Raw genomic sequence first — 20745 nt, 5'->3', positions numbered from 1 at the left:
CGTGCATTAAGTCACTTAATCCTCATAACACTTTTGAGAGACAGTTACCATGTCATCAATATTTAATACGTGAGAGGTTACAAAAGTAGTCCCAATCCTACACCTAGATTAAACACAGAATTTTGACACTTAATTAGTATAATGCCTCTCTTCTAAAGACCTTAAACGATATACCCTAAACCACACCAGAAACCCATATTTAGTTTTCTCATCCCTGTGTTTGGTATGAAGTTTACAAAAACTCTCTTCAGATTCAAGTTTACTTTTAGAGTCCAAATTGTGTTTTTATCATTTCTTCTCCACTTATCCCAAAACATGCCATCACTCTACTACTGTTACATAACCACACCCTACCTTTCCGGTATCTTCATCTATCTTTTACCCATTGGGATCACAGCTTTAACAATCATCGTATACATCCTTTTTACCTTAACTGAACCTTTTATGTGAATGAAAATCTTGATGTGATCATTACTCGATCCAGGTATTTCAATGAAAACTATGTATAACTTAAAAAAGGATGTATATGTATAACTTCATATGTTATATGAATACATACATATGTATAACATATACATATGTACATGTATATGTATAACTTCAAACCCTGAAGATGAGTCTACAAGATTAAATATGTAGTTCTGACCATGGATTATGAATACTATCTAAGGCTCTTTGATTTTTAAGTTTTGCTGCATAAATATTATCACCTCACACACGATTTGAAAATTATTAATTCCTCTCTTAAAGTGAGCTTTTTTTTTTCCTTAGCGCAGAGTTTATTAGTCAAATGTGATAACTTTATACCACCTTGGTTCAATGTTCCTACACTGTGGAGAACAACGAAGTTTACAGAGGCTTTTAATTACTCTTTTCTGTTAATAGAGTACGTTTTTCTTCTGTTACTCTTGGTTCCTCTACAATATTGTTACCAAATCTTCTCCTGTGTTCTCTACTTTAAATGAATAGTACCACTACCAGAGCCCTCTCTCATTCTTAGCCTCCATATATAATAAACTAAGAAATCTTAAAGGTTTTCATTATTTAACCTGTCCCCTATTCTTTATTTCAACTTCGCTGCCTCAGTTCGGGCCCTTGTTACCGTATAACAGTACCGTGAGGGCAAGGGTTACATCTTTTCTTGTATCTCGTGCCTAGCACTTGGCCACACACATTTCTGGAATAAACGAATGATGCCAAAATTTTACTGTTTTATACTGAGATCTTTTCAGCCTTCGTGTTTCTAATTACGTTACAATTTTAGGTTTCTCCTTTGTTTTAATCTGTTAAAACTGCAAATGTATACTGCTTTCATACAATGTCATAAATAAAAAGGCAAGAAACGAATATCAAAGCAATCATTGTCCTCTAACCCCAAAGAATACAACAGAGATACATTTTTTTTAAAGCTCAATCAATTCCTTATCAAATAATAAAGAAAAACTTATCACACCAATATGAAGCATGCAGATGGTCAAGTTCATGCTAGGGATATTGTTTTTGGACTGGGGGCAAACAGTGTTCTATGGTAGGTGAGAACCAGATTTCAGGAAGTGCCTAATTTAACTACAAACTGTTTTAAAGGCAAGAATTTATTAAGACATGTAATGCTTTCCCAAGGAAATAATTTAGTGAATTTAGTTCCAAGGCTAGTTGCTAAAAAATTTTGACTGCAATGTTCCTAGAGTGAAGGCAGGTTCCATCAAAAACTACAGTTTTCAGCTCAAATTCAAACCAAAAGAAAGTATAAATAGGAGTTCATTCACTCATAAAATAAATTTAGGTCATCTACTATACCCAGGCACTAAGATGGGGGGTCAAGCTTAAGTGGTACAATCTTCAACTACCCCCCCCCCCCCCCCAGAGCCCATTTTGTTTGCCAGTTTTGGAGGCAAGAGGGTAAGGATCAGGAAGATTGTTACCGCGTCACTCAGTACCAGGGGACAACGCTCCCTCCCTCAAGATGGGCCAAAAGATCAGTATCTCGAATTTTCCTTTAACATGTAACAAATACCTCAATGCTCAAGGAATATGAATAGCTCTGAGAAGCAGATTTCTCTCCAATTTTTGTATTATACTCCTTTGGTTATTTCAGGGACAAGATCAGAGATATATGGAGGTTAGATATCAGTGATTAGGTATGCAACTGATTGATAAATCCCTCAGAACAGTAATTTTAACAGATCAGATCCTAACATACTCTTTTTGGATGAGATAAATCATAGACAAAACTTTGTACCTCACCTGAAAACATTTCTTGCAAGTAATACTCCCCTAAAAATAAACTCTGTTTTCTAATCTGTTCTTCTGAACACTAATTCCTTTTAAATATTAAAATGCATCACTTACAAAATAAAGCGTTAGCATTTTAAGACTCTGAAAAGGCTTGTTCTTTTTATAATTGTTAAACTTTGAGAAAACATGAGCTAAACAAAAATGTATTGTTTTCAGACTATCTTGAAATCCTTTTTGGAATAACTCCTATTAACATACCAACATATTTAATGTATCTCAGACCATAAAGACCCTATTAAATATCTCATACACAGAAGGTCTTAATATGCCCTTACATAGTGAAATAAAAGGGAAATTTCCAAACCAACACCAAAAAGACAAAAGTCATGAAATTAACCCTCACTAAATTTATCTGTTTCAAGTTCACGGCACGCCTGGGTGGCTCACTCAACATTAAGTGTCCAACTCTTGGGTCTTGGCTCGGGTCGTGATCTCACGACTCATGGGTTTGAGCCCGGCATCGAGCTCTGCACTGACAGCACAGCACGGAGCCTGCTTGGGATCCTCTCTCTCTCTCCGTCCCCCCCCCCCGCCCCGGTTTGTGCGTGCGCCCGCTCTCTCAAAATAAATAAATAAATAAATAAATAAATAAATAAGTAAGTAAGTAAGTAAGTAAGTAAGTAAAGTTCAAAGTCAACAGTAACAGTTTCTCTGCCTAGAACTTAAAGATATGTTCAATATCGTCAAATGGTACTGCCAAATTCAAATCTCCAAGAGATTAATATCGAATCTGAAACACTTCACAACTGCACTCAGTGAAAGCATATGCCAACCTTCCCGAAAATCAACACTCTGTCTTGAGACAGATCTTACTTTTAATGTATTATATTTTCACCCATAATTAAGATCAAATCCAGGCAAAAACTGGGCCTTAACCTGGGTACTGAAAAAGGAGACTTTACAGATGATTACATTTTGATTTAGTGTCCATTAAACAATGGACATTTCTAAGAACAAAGGTGAAAGTCGTTTATGTGAAGACTCCTGGTTAATTCTTTCACCACAATAAGGAAGCCACAACAGTCCAAAGCTCTAAGGCCTAACGAAAGATAGCAGACTGCACTGCCCCCGCATCTCCTCATGATCCATCCCAAACAAATGCTAGCTCGACATCCAATATGCAGGAGACAATCTTGCAAAATGGGAGAAAAGCAATAACCCTATACTCTATACTAGATCAGAAGCTATGGCTAGCCACGTTTTATCTGTGAGCTCAGGGAACTGAACTGAAGGGACTTGAGACTCTTGGTCCACCATGAGCAGATTACTGTTACGAGACTACAGGATGTGATAAGTAATTATAAAGCTACAATATTAATTACGGTTGCCAGGCTGGGATCTTTGTTGGGAAAAATATTTGAAAATGCATTTATCCATTTTACAAACCTTTGACAATTCTCATCATGACAGCCTATACCCATGACCCACCTTTCAAAGCTACCAACATTCAAAACTAAAACCCATTGTAAAAACGTCAGAAAATCAGAGTTATGTTCATATTAAATATCTAGAGAACACCTCACTACCATTTCACATCATGTCCCAAACAAAGTTTGGCAACCTAATCTGTTCACATATATACTAGAACGACTAAGATCCCTAACAGCTAGACCTTGACATTTGAAACTTATCTATCACTGTGGCAGATCCTATAAAACAATTTCTCACAACTCAAAACTGAATAACTAGGTAAATCTAATGACAGAATTATTACTGACTCATTGAAACATAACATCTTTTACTTATGTCAATCGTTAACTTCATTCACATACTGCTTTATAAGATCTCCATGGATTCAAACAAGTCCTTAATAACTCAATCAGCCAAATTACCAGTTTGATGGCCTATGTATAACTGTAATCTTCATTCATGTCTGTCACTTTATGAATGTATGATAAACTGAAACAGTCTTAAATATTTAATGCAATATATTCTATCTTTCATTCAAGACTGTGGGCTCGTTCAAGGATGGGAATTTTTTTTTTTATGTTCACAATCACAAGAACCATATCGAGCGCTCTATCATATGCCATATATTTGTTACCTTTATTCTGCCAAACAATTTTAGGAGGGGACATTATAATTTAATGGACGAGGACACAGATTCTAAAAAATGAACGTGTGCTCAAAGCCAATGTGATAGTCTGGATGATTTGTCAGCAAATACCTAGTCCAGTCCCCTTCTCACTGAGTTGATAATGCAGTTTCTTAATCTCAGTGCTACAGACACTCGGGGTAGGATAATCATTGTTGTGGAAGGGCTGCCCTGTTCATTGTAAAATGTTCAGCAACATTCCTGGCATTTACCTACTAGATGCCACTAACTAATACCCCCTCCCCTGTAGTTCTGCCAGACCCAAATATCTCCAGATACTGCCAAATATCTAAGAGGGGCACAATCACCCATAGTTGGCAATCACGGAGCTAATGGAATGTTAGCAGATGGGAGCAGAGGCCTTACCCGTGCTGAGGCAATCAGGCTTGGCTCTGGCACTCCGGTGACCTGCCATGGAAGAGCATCCTCCGAGTAGCTGCCGCCCCTTTGGACTGAGCCCAGCAAGAACACAAAGATCTAAACCCACCTGCAGCTGGTCTAGGTCAAGTTCGGCTAAGCCCAATCAACAAAATCTCAGCCACCATACAGCAAAGGCTAAAGAGCACAAAAACCAATGCTTGTTATTTTATGCCAGTAAGTTTTAGAATAGCTTCCTCTGGAGCATTATTATGGCAATTGCTGACAAATACAGCCAGTAAGGGAGTAGAGCCAAGATTCAACACTGAGGCCCGTCTGGCTCAAAACCCCACTACTAAACAACTATGTCAAAGAGTTTTCTCAACGAATTAATATCCCTACCTCCAGGATGTGTTTGGAATACAGCAGAGATGCAATATAAGTCTGCTTTGTTAATAACTGTAAGTATTAATAAATATCAATTTTGAAAAAAATTTCAGTTCATTTTCAATATGCTACTATTACCTTCCCCTTCCCACATCATTAAGCCACTGATTCAGAAACGCCACAAAGAACATTATACCACATTATTTCATTTCTCAAACACTAAATCCGAAACTTTCTTCTCCTATCAGTCCCAGAGCTATACAGAACCAAGTCCAAAACAATACCTCCAAATTAACACTTACTTCTCTAAAATAAGTTGCTAGGTGCAAACGCAAAGGCCAAGTTTAAAATAAAAGCTTAGTAGTGTTTGAAAGAGTGCAGCTTTCACAAGGGTATGAACAAGTATCTGTGGTACATCTACCATTTACCAGACAGTATTCGAACCAGCAAGAATACAACAGGAGACACTACGCCCACCCTCACAGACCCTGCATTCTGGTTGACGCTTCTATAGCATTATGGCATCTTTCAAGTGCTTTTCATGTATTAACTCACTTACAACTCCTCACAAACCTGTGAGAGACGCACTATCTCCTTAGAGATGAGAAAATGGAAAACCATAAATGACAAATAACCTGCCCAAAGTTACAAAGTAAGCTGGCAGAACCAGCCTGCAGTCTGGGTGTGAACCCATCCTTCCCACCGCTGTCACATGCCCCTTCAAAGTTTTAACAATTTGTGAGTCAAACAGGACGAACTCGCTCACAAAATCAAGCTTAGACACAAATGGGAAGGGTGGAAGAGAAGCAGAATTCATGATCTCTAAGATATACTAAGTGAAAAAATGCCAGAATAAGAATGCATATTTGTTTCACCGTGGCCAATATCAAACTCGCAATTCTGAAATAAATCTTTTCCCATACTGCCAAAATCTGACACATTCCCTTGTTTTACTTTAATACTTTTTTTTTTCAAAAGCTGACATAAAGTTCCTAATATAGGTCATAAAACAGTTGCTACTCATTTGGTATAGATTAATAACCTCAAAGAAAAAAATTCTTAAATTTTTATGACAAGTTTAATTACCTTAATTCTTATAACAGGATTCTTACATGAAACAGAACTTAAGTTCTTATAACAGAAAATTAAAATTAGGGTATTACAAAATTATCTGGAGAACCAGCATGGTTTTATATCCGTTTCTCTCCTCTTGTGAATTATAACTGAATTTCTCATTTAAAAAGCATTGTTAAAATAGAAACCCTGGGGTGCCAAGAGGCATCTGCGACTCACACACACACCTGCCTATCTGATATGCCCACTCCTGGATGTCTAACTTCAAACTCAACACCTCTCCATCTGAACCTCCATCTCCCCAGAGGGCTCCTGCCTCAGTCTTTCCACCGCAGGCACTAATGATTCTATTACTCCAACTGCTCAAAACATTCAAGCTCTACCTGACTTCCCCTCATACTCGATACCCAATCTACCAGAGCAAATGTTACCGGCTCTAAATAGCGGGATCCAAGAATTTCTAAGTCCTTTTGTTCAAGCTCCTCTTCTGCCCCCTAGCTGTGTCCCTGTTGCCACCACTGCCCCCAGCAGCAGGAATGAATCATTAAAACCCAGCTAAGTAGTTCACATCACTCCTTGGCTCAAAACATCTGACCCAGAATAGTGTCTGAAATCCCTGCTGGGTCCCACAGCCCCTACAGGACACGGCCCCTCTGCTAACTCTCTAACCTTGCATCTTACCACACTTCCCAGGCACACTCATGCCTGTCACTGTACTTGCTGTTCACTCTGCCTGGCATGTTCTTCTCCCAGATCATTTCCATGCCTTCCTCCCCATCACTTGGTTCACATCTCTGCATTCCCTCCATCTGAGAATAGATACTTTTACTATAAGTACATAGTCACCAGTTAGATGCTTAGCTCGTCTTATTTTCTGCCATAGCACTGACTGCACCTAAAGTAAACATTCATTTGTTGGTTGTCTGTCTCTGGACTGCAATGTCTGCTCCGCAAGAGCAGAGGCACCGTGTAATTCACCACAGTACTTGCTTCCTGGAACAACGCTCGGCAAACGAACCACCTGTTAGCTCGGCTTATTCTGATGATAAACAAGTAAGAGCAGTGCCCCTCAAACTTCAACATGCGTCAGAATCATCTACAGGGCTTGGAAGGCAAATGGCTGAGTCTTGCCCCTGGAGTTTCTGATTCAGCTAGACTGGGATGGGGCTTGAATGTTTACAAGTTCCCAGAAGGTAGGGGTACGATAGTCCTGCAAACCCCATTTTGAGGACCTAAACAATATTTTGCTGCAAGACACCTGTCAGCAACAGGATTTGACCATGGCAGTGAATCCCAACTGGCAGAAGAAAGAAATAGAGTGAAAAGATACCTCCAGACCCACACTATAAAATATATCCCTTCTGACTTAGAGGATTGTATGATACAAGTCTTAAATAATGCAATATAAATATCCCTTCCTTGCACAGGATTTTTTCTTTTCCAGAAGAATGGGGACCAGGCAGATCAAGGTTATAGTCTCTAACAAGGTCTTATGATCTTACATATTCTATGTTAATGACTAGTGTTGAAACTTTATCCTTTCGAGTTTAAACAATGAGATGAGAAGGCTGATATGCTTTAGGAGATACTGAAACACCAAACAGCAGTAGACTCGAATTGGGACAGCTGCCCAAATCACAACTTCCTATCTCTAGGAATCATTCCAGTCCTCAAGTGCGGGACCAGAGAGACCATGTCTAGGTTATGTTATGTAACCTCCCATCCCCAGTCATGGCAGATTGGTCCAAAACACATTTTCTCTCCTAAGAACCTGAAGTTTGAAGATAAAGTCTGGGAGGCACTGAAGCCAAGTTATGTTAAGAGCAAAGAGAAAGTCCAAATTCCTGATGCTGAGCTTCTCAACGCTGCACCACACTTGCTCTCTCTCTCTCTCAAAAATAAATAAAATATTTAAAAAAAAAAAAAGAAAGAAAGAAAGAAATGCAACTTGTGAAATGTCAAAGCTTCTTTCCATTAATCCAACTTAAGGCATTTACTTTCCATCTTTAGACTAGTATACTGTCCATACAATCAATGAGTCTTAGAGTGTACATCACATTTTGACCTTATAATACCAACTCCTTGCAGAATAGCTCTCTGAAACCTAGCAAAATACCACCAAATCGCCTTTTTTATTCAATAGCTGGAGCCAATTTGCATAAATACTATGTATATAGGGAGTACATGGTAAACAACAAAAACATAGGTTCTTGTTTTAAGTACCTTGTTTTCTGTTGGGGGAAAAATAAATTTAAAAATATCAGATAGTAAATGCCACTGCAGAAAAATAAAAAGACTTACGTGAAACAATGAGTAGTAACCAGATCGCTTTTAGATAAAATGGTGAGGGGAGTGCTCCCTGAAGTAACACTTAAACTAAAATCTTAAATCAGTGTACAGCTAACCTAAAGGTACTTAGGCTGAGAATACATCTGACTTGTTCTAGCAGCCAATGGGACTACACTGTATTGAGGAAGAGGAAAAACCATTTAAGATGAAGTCGGAGAGAAGAACCATATGACGTACGCAGGGCTCTGTAACAAACACAAAGAGTTTGGAGCTAAATACAAATTAACTGGTACAGGACAAAGGCGCTACTTGCTACAAGATGTTTATGGAGTGTAGCTGAGCAAGAAACAAGAATGAAAAAGACAAAACACAAGAAAAAAATTATCAAGAATGCTTGTCATAAAAATTTTAGATCTGAAAGGAACCTCAGCTGTCACACAGTCCAACCTCTCATTTTACTGAAAGGATGGTGTGGCCCAGGCTGTGGCTTCTCTGCAATCGGTTCAAGATGAGCAGAGAACTGTGTTTGGTGCTCTCTGTGACGTTAAGGCCAAAGCTCTTTCCGTATCTCTGGCCTTAATTTGAAATCTAAAACCAAGTCTTTACCATGTGCATTTTCAAAAGTGACATAACAGCACTTAAATGAAAACATTATTTTAAAAATGTTTTTAAACTGCCCACGCCAAATTATTCACACCTCTAGTCCCTCACAGGGCTTTTTTTTTTCAGCAGCTGACAATGCTTATTTACCACCAGCTATATCCCTTCCCAAAATATGTGAAGCAGAAAAAAAATTGAATAAAACAACAAAATATACTTACATCTGGATATTCTTTTACAGGCACATAAAGTTTCTCTTGTAACTGAACAATAGGTCCCACAGCGTCAGGCAATTCTGCACTCCTTTTCTCTGTACTGCCATTTAATGTGTCATTGTACATGTCTTTCCGTACTCTGCTAATTTCTGTTAAAAGTAAAAATTTTAAATGTGTTAGACAAAAAAATATTCTTGCTAGTCCAGGAAAAAAAAAAATTAAAAAAAGAAGGTAGGGAGGGGTTTCATTGATAAGGTGTTAAAGAGTAAAGAACTGTTAACCTATTCTATCATTTCCTGGATTAAGTCTATGTTTAACAGGACTATAGCTTTAATTAATTGCTACCAGGAATCAAATGTGTATCAACGAAATAATATATTTTATTTAAATTAACTTCGGAGCCCACGCTCTTAACCACTATGAGATAAACCTGTTATTTTACCTAATTTCTCCATACCTAAATGAGGCCATTCATTCCAAATGAGAACTTTAGTCAAATAAGAAGGTCTATCACACAAAACTAATACCAAAGGCTCTTTTATACTTCAGAACTAATCCGTCTGAATGAGATTTAAACTGGACTACTTCCTTAGCTATTTTAGGTATCTGGATAAACACACGTCCAGTAGATAACACAGATTTTAAGTTCAGCAGAAGTCTAGATTGATACACAAATGTTAGTTAAGGCTATAGGAATAGAAGAGATGTCTTAAAGAGGATATAGGGAGAAGAAAGGACCGAATCCTAGGAAAAGCAACATTTAAGGAGTAAAGAAGGGAGATCCAAACCAAGAACTGGAGGTGAATAGAAGAAGAGAGGTGTCAAAGAAGCTGAAGAATAACAGAACCAAGGACAAGGTGATCAATAGTGTCAAATGCCACAAAAACATAGTAATAAGGTAAAGAGCAAAAAAGGGTACTTTGAATTTGACCACTAAGCCACTGGTGATCAGAGAAGTTTCAAGGAAAAGATGGTTAAAAGAGATCAAACTACATTGCGTTAATGACTGAAATATAAGAAAGAAAGCAGAAATACCTAGGGTCAATGACTTTAAAAAAAAAAAAAAAAGTTTGAGAGACAGCGCGGGGCAACGCGTGCATGCAAGCACAAGCACGTGCACACAAGTGGGGGAGGGGCAGAGAGAGAATCCCAAGCAGGCTCTGCACTGTCAGCCCAGAGCCCAATGCAGGGCTCGAACCCACAAACTGTAAGATCATGACCTGAGACAAAATCAAGAGTCAGACACTTAACCGACCAAGCCAACCAGACACCCTGGTCAATGACCTTTTAAAAAGTTCCCAGACATAAATATATTTCTTATAAGAAAAAGTATAAGAAATCTACTTAAATGAATCAAGACTTGAACAAAGGAATCAATTCTTTCAAGAATTCTTCATTAAGTTTCCAAGACGACGTGTTAGAGGACAGGCCCTGCCCATCGGAACATAACTGTCTAATAAGGGTTGTCACTACTAAATTAGCTGGATGCCCCTATAAATGTCTCTCCATGCTACAGAAAGGGGGGAAAAGGCTTGTGTCCATTAAAATTTAAAGGTAAAATGGGCTTTATTTTTATAATGTATTTTGTATACCTTCCAAACATGGAATTTCAATCTGTTGCGATTAAGGAACTATGAAATATGAATGTACAACACTTTAATTTTCATAACTAGTTATTTATATCTCTTTGTTAAATAAAACCCACCACACCAAAAAGGCATGATCAAAGGTGTTCTTACCCGGTTATATAGTCTTAAATCAGTGAAAATACTGTATTACAATACATTTTCTGCTTCAATGATGGCAACATTCATTTTATAACCATCTTATCTCTGAGGTAACAATTTGCTTGTCAAAGCTTACCAAATGTGCGTCTCTGAATAGCAAATGAAATTTTTTAAAAATCAAAAGAATGCACCTTGGATTTAACTACATTATAAAACCAAGACTTCATTCTGTAAGTTCTTTTTGTGTATTTCTATTATAATAATGAATCTTTCCTACTAAACATGTCCAGTATCAAACTAGTGTTGACTTTATATCAGCATGCAACAGCAATTCTCCATCAAGTTTTCAACCACTAAGTAATAATTTAAACATAAATGTTTACATAATTACATAATTACAGCAAGTAATTAACCAAAGGACATTAGGGAAATTCAATTAAAAGTGTGCATATATCCTTTAGTCCAGGTCTCTATATAAAAGCACTTTCAATATTAATTTGTTACATTTAAATTTCCTCTTCAGAAACTGCCGAATTCTTGTTACGATGTTAGTAACACTGATATAAAAATCCTGACAACAGCATAAAAGAAAACTATAGATAAAATGTGCTTACAAATATAAATATAAACATCCTAAATGAATAGGGTAGCATATTAAATAAATAATGCACCAAGGAAGTGGAATTTATACCACGAATACAAGAAGAATTCAATATTAAAAAACCTATAACCATAATAATACAAAAGACTAAAAAAGAAAACAACATTAATTCCAGGTAAACAAATTGATCAAACTTAGATAAACCAAGAGAATCAATTATAAGAAAATTCACATAAAATGATTAAATTAAAAATACATAAAGATACAATAATCACTGATCACATATCCAATTAGATGATAAAATGGAAGAAAAATACATTTGCCATTTAAATTGAATTTCTATAAACATCTGTGTGATTCTCTGATTAGTAACTGAAATTTTGATGAGACTCTGCTGCCCGCTGTAGCCCCAGCTCCTAGAACAGTGCCTGGAGCAACAGCAGGCCCTCAGTCAACACTCCATGGTCTGGAAGATGGGTGGGTGAGTGAGCTAGGTTCTAAGGCATTAAAGTTAAGTCAAGGTTCCAAGCTTTCAAAGAAGCTAGTCTCCTATGGGAAGTATGTGAACAAATAGATACTCCAAAGAAGAACAGAAAGAGGTACAGATTGGAAACACAAAAGCAGGATAATCAACTCTGCCACAGGCTGTTAAGGTCAAGAAAGTAGTCCAGAGGAAAGAAACTCTGACCTTTGTTTCTAATTACAGAGCGTTGAGGCAAAGGTACAACCAATATAATTATAAATTCTACTTAATATGCAAAGTCTTCCTACCATGTTTCTTTCAGTCTCTAAGATATATTACTCAATTTAACAACAGAACACAAATTATATACACAACATCGTAGGATGGGAATGACAAGATGACTAAGTCCTAGTTCGCAAGGATCTTACCATCTTACTGTGGGGTCTAACCAGCGGAGTGCTTAACTGCCTTTATCAACAGCACCCTTCTAGCCAGGCAATCACAAGCACTTCCTGGCATGTTACTTCCAACACTCAAGTCAAAACAAGTTCTGGGGCTCAGATGGTAGGGTAGAGTGTGTGACTCTTGTTCTCACGGTTTTAAGTTCAAGTCCCATGCTGGGTGCAGAGACTACTTAAACAATAAATCTTTAAAAAAAGAAAAAAAGTTCTGATTCTAAGAGTAACTGTTTATGTGATTTTAGACAAGTCTCTTAACCTCTCTGTACCTGTACCTCACTAATTAGAGGTTGATTACCGAATAACTCAACTGAATCCATTGTTTTCCAACCTTAGTATGCAAGGACCCCAGTTATTATTATTTTCCCCCTTGTAACCCCACATTTTAAAAAGTTTTCTTCGGGGCGCCTGGGTGGCGCAGTCGGTTAAGCGTCCGACTTCAGCCAGGTCACGATCTCGCGGTTCGTGAGTTCGAGCCCCGCGTCAGGCTCTGGGCTGATGGCTCAGAGCCTGGAGCCTGTTTCCGATTCTGTGTCTCCCTCTCTCTCTGCCCCTCCCCCGTTCATGCTCTGTCTCTCTCTGTCCCAAAAATAAAAAATAAAAAAATGTTAAAAAGTTTTCTTCTCCAAAGCTTTCAGTCCTAAGTCATGGTAATCAGAAGTTTTTGTTAATGTTTTCCTATCAAGTTGATCTAATCATAGCCAAAATATTACAGAAATGCGTCATGGGTACGGGTAGTGCTTTAGTTCCTTCTTAAGTGGTGGATTTATAGGTGTTCACTTATGAAACACAGAAGCTCTTCATAATTAATAGGTTTTATACAGATGACCCTTGAACAACACGGTTTATACTACACAAAGATTTTCTTATTGCATTTACACAAGACTTTCTTATTGACATTTTTTTCCTCTAGCTTTTATTGTAAGAATACAGTATATAATACATATGACATACAAAGCACATGTTAATTGACTGTTTATATTATTAGTAAGGTTTCCAGTCAACAGTAGACTTAGTAATTAAGATTTGGAGGAGTCAAAAGTTACACACGGATGTTCCATGAGGGGAGTCAGTGTCCCTACTACCTGCACTGTTCAAGGGTCAACTGTATACTTTTGTTGTATCAAACATTACATGACAATGCTCAAATGTCTGCTCATCTCCACACTACTTTCATAACCTACAAGAGTGGTTCAGAGAACTAGAAGTTCAGAACCACTTGTTCCATCACCTAGTATAAAAATTCCCACCACAGGGGCGCCTGGGTGGCTCAGTCGGTTGAGCGTCCGACTTCAGCTCAGGTCATGATCTCACAGTCCGTGAGTTTGAGCCCCGCGTCGGGCTCTGTGCTGACGGCTCAGAGCCTGGAGCCCGCTTCTGCTTCTGTGTCTCCCTCTCTCTCTGTCCCTAACCCACTCGCATTCTGTCTCTGTCTCTCTCAAAAACAAATAAACATTAAAAAAAAAAAAAAAACTCCCACCACAATTACCCCAAAACATCCCCAATATCAAGACAACTTGTTTTAGACATCTCTGGAGTTATCAGTTTATAAATTTTACTGAATCAAAATTCCTGAAATTTCTCTCATTTGCCCACACTCCAAAGTCCACAAAGTACATCAAATGCCTCATTCTTAAGATGATCTTAAAAATACTTGAACAGTTCTATACCTAAGTATCCTCTTCTGAGCTTTAAAACAGCATGGTTTTATACCCTCTCACTCATTTAGACACACTACATTTGTCCATGCCCTTTTAAGATGGAAAATCCTGTACCACACTCATCCTGAGAACTGATGAGAATGCACACTCCGGCTGCCTACCTCCAGTCCCCCACACTCCAATTCCACAGCGTGCTTAAGGGTACCTTTACCTCTTTGGCTCAAATGTGGGTGGCGCTAATAAGCCAAGCGTCCACCATTTCATCTTCCACAACTGTTTGTTTAAATACCAATAGATGATTTAACTTTTTTTCCTGGTTGTTTTCTACTAGGCAACTGCCTTCAGAGTGTTATCTGTCAGTTGACATTCTTTAGGGATGACTATTCTGAGTCAAGGAGCCAATTAACTAGTTTCATAGCACACGCATTTCTGTAGCTCGCATACTGAAATGCAGGCATGCCTTATCAACTATCTGATGACATCTCAAGCTAGGTTAGGATTCGAACCCCCTTCTGGACCCACTAGTTTAAACGGGAAATAATCTGTTTTGGATTCTATAGGTTGTGCCATCAAGTTTAGAATGCAAACTTTTCAGCTCCTGAGAATATACACTTCCAGTATTCAGGCTCCTAGAATTGATATTTGGTGATGCCATTTTTTCAAATGTCAGTATACTGAAAAATATTTAAGTCTGAAAACTTGTTTTGGTTATACCACTGTTTCCTTACATTTCTCTGTTTTTAACTACCTTGATTCTTTTTCCTTTTTCAAACAAAACCTCTATCATCAGTCAATGAATTCTGCTACTAAGAGGGAAAACAGTCACCACACAGCTGTGGCTCTATGTGACCTGTTAATATTACATCATCTGCCTTTTCCCTTTCCCTAATTCACCTAACATAACTAAACGCTTTGCTTTGAAATCTTTCTTATGTTTCATAAAGCTCAGCTCATTTTTGCCTTTGGCTCTCTATCACCACTACTCTTTGGTTAAATCTGAATTACTACATGTGGATCCCACTCTCTGCCACCTTAAAATTTTTTACAGTTTAAAAAAAAATCTGAATTACTGGATTAGCTAACAGATCAACCACTTTGTGGAAAAGTAAAATGTCAGAAATAAGGACAACATAAAGAACTATTAGAGAACAGAAAAATACAGGCTGAGAAATCTAAAATATAACATTAAGTGGTTATTTCCCAAGATAGAGAGAGAGATAGATAATGGCTATGTATAAATTCAATACTGCAATGTTGAAAGACTGGATAAAGGTTAGAGTATAATCCTATTTTACCATCTGGTTTAGAATTTTTTCAACAAACTTAAACCAAGAAAATGAAAATTAGGAAATGAAATATGAAAAATATTTACTAGTTCGGTAGTACACAAAAAAGCTATTAAATGATATACAAAAAGTATTTAAAAACGCATGAAATAATTATTTTTAGGATGTTAACAATACAAATTAAAAGACAATTTTTTTTTTTTAATATAAATGTTTTTATTTATTTTTGGGAGAGAGAGAAAGACAGAGCATGAGCAGGGGAGGGGCAGAGAGAGAGGGAGACACAGAATTGGAAGCAGGCTCCAGGCTCTGAGCTGTCAGCACAGAGCCCGACGAGGGGCTTGAACTCACAAACCTAAAACCTATGAGATCATGACCTGAGCCAAACCAACTGAGCCAGCCAGGCGCCCCAAAAGACAACTTTTTAAAACACTGAAAACATTTTCATACAAAGCACATCTTATACCCAGTGTTGTGGCAGCTAATTCCAATTGTTCAACTGGCTATTTATACTGTTTTAAACATACACATTTTATTAGCACATCTATCTGCTTTTTCTCTGTGCCTTACATTTAAAATCCATCGATATATTATCTTATCATTGTAATACAGTTGGATCTAAAATACAGAAAGAGGGGCGCCTGGGTGGCTCAGTCGGTTAAGCGTCCGACTTCAGCTCAGGTCACGATCTCGCGGTCTGTGAGTTCGAGCCCCGCATCGGGCTCTGGGCTGATGGCTCGGAGCCTGGAGCCTGCTTCCGATTCTGTGTCTCCCTCTCTCTCTGCCCCTCCCCTGTTCATGCTCTGTCTCTCTCTGTCTCAAAAATAAATAAACATTAAAAAAAATTTAAAAAAAATAAAAAAATAAAAAAATAAAATACAGAAAGAAATGAAAATGTTAGTGTCATTTGACCATTACTGTCTCATTTTTTTAAATTAGCATTTTCCATTAATTTATTCAGTAAAGTAAGAGCCACTTATTTATAAAACTATATGCCTTGATGTACATAGCAAAAATTTTATAAGTGAAGTTAAAATGACAAGCTTTCAGCACTTCAATTGATCTTTAAATGGGCTGTTTCCACACTATCTGCTGGACACTAACCTGAACATACAAAAGCAAAGGAAGATTTGTTATTTTAGGTCTTAATTAAATGACTAGCCTCTATTTACATGAAACATTAAATCTTAAAAAAATAACATTAGGAGTCTATTTATAACCAAATAACCACTGTCAGCACCTAAAGTGGTGGCTGTTATGTACTTCTGTAAAAAGAAACCTCTAATTCAGAGTTTACTAAATACAGGGAAAATTTTACAGACATTTTGAGCAAAGCAAAACCCAGGGAATAATAGAACTTCATTGTACTCATTTTAAAAAGCCACACCCATAAGGTAAAGAGAAAGCAAATAAGTTAAAAAGCAGGTTAACAGAGGATATGCAACATTTAGTGATATGTGTTTTGCCTCCTTGAATAACCAAATAAACCTAATTTTGAGGCAATTGCTTGGAAACTGGCAAAAAAAAAAAAAAAAATCAACCTATCAATAATTCTCTAATAGGACCTGGGACCCGATTTGGGGGGTAGAGGGCTAAATTGTATTTTGAACTTCACAACTATAAGCAAAACAATTAAAAACTTGGGGTGTCTGGGTGGCTCAGTCAGTTAAGCATCCGACTCTTGATTCCCACTCAGGTGGAAACCTCAGGGTCCTGAGATGGAGCTAGCTCCGTGTCAGGCTCCGCGGGCTGAGCATTAAGCCTGCTTGGGATTCTTTCTCTCCCCATTCTCTCTCTATGCACCCCCCACCCCGCCCATGTGTATGCTCTCTTTCTCTATTTTTTTAAAAGAAAAATTACAAAATTAAACATCATAGCCCTCCTTGAAATTGCTTTGGAAATTTAACTAACAATTGCAAAAAACTGTGGATAAATTTCACATAAAAAACACGAAAATAGCAAAGGTCTCATAAAAATGTCCATCCTTGTTCTATAATTGCTCTCAGCAGCAGTTCTATATCATGGAAGGCATTTAATAGTAGCTGCACCTCCCTGGACAAGCTCTTTCAGAGGTTACAGAAAATAAAGTCCACTATATAATCCAATTTATATTAGGTATGTGTATTTTTTGACACATAGAAGTCAAAAAAAGGATATAGCTGTTAACAGTAATCATCTCTGGGAGATGGATTTACAGGGACTTTTGGCTTTCATTTCATATTACTATATGAATTTTTTTTTTTACAATTGTAAAATAATAAAGATATTCTCATTACGATGTTAGAAAGTACTTTCAGTCAAAATGTTGCAAATAAGATGGGATACCCTATATAAAATTATAAGGAGTAAGCCACTGACTCCCAACTATAAAAATAAACCACAAAGACCTAATTATTTTTTAACATGAGCACTTCCACCATGCTAAAATACTTAACATTAATTCTTACGTGATTCTCGCCAGACTATGAAGTAGATACAATACTCATTTTATAAGAAAGAAAGAAAGAAAGAAAGAAAGAAAGAAAGAAAGAAAGAAAGAAAGAAAGAAAGAAAGAAAGAAAGAAAAGAAAATTTAATGCTCAGAAATTTAAGAATTGGTCCAATGTTACAGCTAGTCCAACCAGCTTTCATTTAAAATTTGATAAAGGGCTTTCTGGGATAAGAAGCCCTTAAAACTCACGTTAAGAGATGGTAATTAGAGAATAGAAAATGGGAAAATGGAACAAACAACTCTTAGTCTACTGCCAGCCATGCTCTAACAAGACCAGTCCACTGTTTTACTAGTGACTGCAAAAAAAGGCTTTGCAGCCCTCCTCTTTTCATGCTAACAGAACACAGCCTCAGAGGGCGAAATCTAGGCCTAAGTGCCTAGAAAAGTGGCAGTCCTTAATGAATAAATAAATAGATGCTGCTGGCACACAAAGAAGACAAAATAGGCCATTGCAAAGAACAAAACAGAATGGGGGAAAGCATTTTTTAAAGTTAATAAAAACCAGTATTTTAACTGGCATAGGCATCCTCTCTCATTTATTTTTTTTAATGTTTTTATTTATGTTTGAGAGACAGAGACAGAGACAGAGCACGAGTGGGGAGGAGCCGAGAGGGAGAGGGAGACACAGAATCCGAAGCAGGCTCCAGGCTCTGAGCTGTTGGCACAGAGTGCGACCCACAGCTCAAACTCACAAACAGCAAGATCTTGACCTGAGCAGAAGTTGGAGACCCAACTGACTGAGCCACCCAGGAGCCCCGGCATCCTTTCTCATTTAAACTGGGTTTTGCTTGGAGGTTACTTTTAAACCTGGTTAGTTTTATATGTTATATATCAAGTATTTTTTAGAGAAAAATGTTGTCTTCTGGTGATTTAGTTTTTTAAAATACTCAGGGGAAACCGACCCTTATTACCTCTATATAACACCCACTGTAGCAAATTTGAAATCTGAAGGCTAAGAAACCTAGTTAAGAAACACAGCTAATGGATATCTGAAGAAGATGCAACAATAAACCAGTAGATGCCATTAGAATCCCGGCCAAAAGTAATACTTGAGAATCCAGCAATGTTTATTAATAACTTTTCCCAACCTTTTTAGTATTTCTAAAAGAACAGAAATAAACTCACAGCAATAGAAAGCAGGTACACACATACAGGGTTGGAAGAGAGACTTTTTCCCATACATTCCTACATGTCATGCCTTTGAAATGTGTAAGCATCTAAATATATTAACTTTTTAAAGATAAATGCTTGCCTTAGAAGATTTTACTTATGATAGCAATAGTAGCATTATAATCTTTGAGACCATAAGGATATAAACAATTGAATGAATAAATCCATGAAGAAGTGATAGACCTTCCTTAACTGAATTCCAATTAACAAATACAGAAGAAAAGATGGATATAGAAAATTACCATTAGGAAACCACCATAGTAATAATTCTTGCAGGTGAGAACCATTCAATGGATGCTAAAATTAGTGAACAAAAACATGAGAAACAGGGTATCTGTGCAGTGCCTCCCTATAAGACATTTACTCATTACAAAGGAGAAAAGAAACGGTGATCAAATACTATCACCGGTAAGATATATATACCCCTAGTATGAGAAAGGCCAAACAGTAATCTGCTGTTTTCTTGTCAAATATGTGTAACCTCAATTTAATCATGAGACAACATCGAACAAGCTAAAGGTGAAGAATATTCTACAAAATAACTGACCAGTTATCTTCAAAAATATCAAGAAAAGCATCACGAAAGAATGTGACACAGGCCTAATGCTATGGGGGATTTTGGGTTGGATCCTGTACCAAAAAATAAGAATGTGAATAGAAAAACTGGTCAAGTTTGAATAAGATCTGCAAATTAGTTAATAATATTGTATCTATGTTAATTCCCCAGTTCCCACAATTGTACTGTGGTTATTGGAGTTATTAATGTTAACCTCTGTACTATAGAGGATTTCTACTTTTCTAAGTCTAAATTTGTTGCAAAATAAAGATTCTGCTTTGGCCCTGGAGTTATTCTCGTGGAGGGAGGACAGTTGCGGGAGAGAATGAGAGCCATGCAAATGTCTAGTCTTTGAAGGAAATTTAAAATACTTGCTTACCAGTAACATCGAGGATCTCAAAATCATGAACAATAAACTGTTTAATTCAAAATAATCTTAAAAATTTTAACAGCTACTGCTTAAAAAACACATGTACTTTTTACCGGCCTTAAGAACAGGGGGAAAGACTACAATCCACAATCCCTTTCTACAATAATAGAACCCTTCTTAATAACCGTTAAGTAAAAAGGAAAAAAGCACTGGCCTTGAATTTATGCAATCTAGATTTTACTTCTGATCCCATGCAAGATCTAGTTGTGTGGCTTTGAACTTAACTGTCGGGGTCTCAGTTTCCTCCTCTGTAAAATCAGGTTAGACCAGATGACATTTATGGTTTCCTCCTGCTCTGAAGTTCTATCAATTAGGAGTCTGGGAACCTTCTTGTTTCTTCTTAGAACCTGATTTTGTGTCCTCTCTAGATCAATACCCCACAGGAAAGGGCCGCATAAACTCAACAACCTATCAAGAACCACAAAGTCAATCCTACTCCTTAGAAAATTCACATTTCAAAACGTCCTAAACCACTGGGCACCAGGATTTACTTTAAATGGTATCCCTATAAAGCACCCAGTCCTCATATAACCAGGCTCTACACATTCATATTTGGGGAAGGTGAGGAGTGTGTCTGCCCTATGTATTTT

At 37.3% G+C, this 20745-nt stretch overlaps 1 protein-coding gene across 7 annotated transcripts in view; it reads right to left on the bottom strand.

Annotated features, from left to right (window-relative positions):
• Positions 1-20745, bottom strand: part of QKI (QKI, KH domain containing RNA binding) — a 152756-nt gene that overhangs the window by 104919 nt on the left and 27092 nt on the right. For all 7 annotated transcript variants that reach the window (XR_015251712.1, XM_086708289.1, XM_086708291.1 and 4 more), the window contains exon 2: positions 9319-9461. Coding sequence is in view for 6 of the 7 variants with exons in the window: in XM_086708289.1 (XP_086564415.1) it covers positions 9319-9461 (143 nt within the window). In the remaining variant the exon portion in view is untranslated. The remainder of the gene's footprint in view (positions 1-9318; positions 9462-20745) is intronic.

The sequence above is a fragment of the Puma concolor genome, chromosome B2 (assembly GCF_028749965.1).
Source record: "Puma concolor isolate L17-30 chromosome B2, mPumCon1.1.hap2, whole genome shotgun sequence".
Classification (NCBI taxonomy): domain Eukaryota; kingdom Metazoa; phylum Chordata; class Mammalia; order Carnivora; family Felidae; genus Puma; species Puma concolor.
This window is presented reverse-complemented; position numbering and strand designations above follow the sequence as displayed.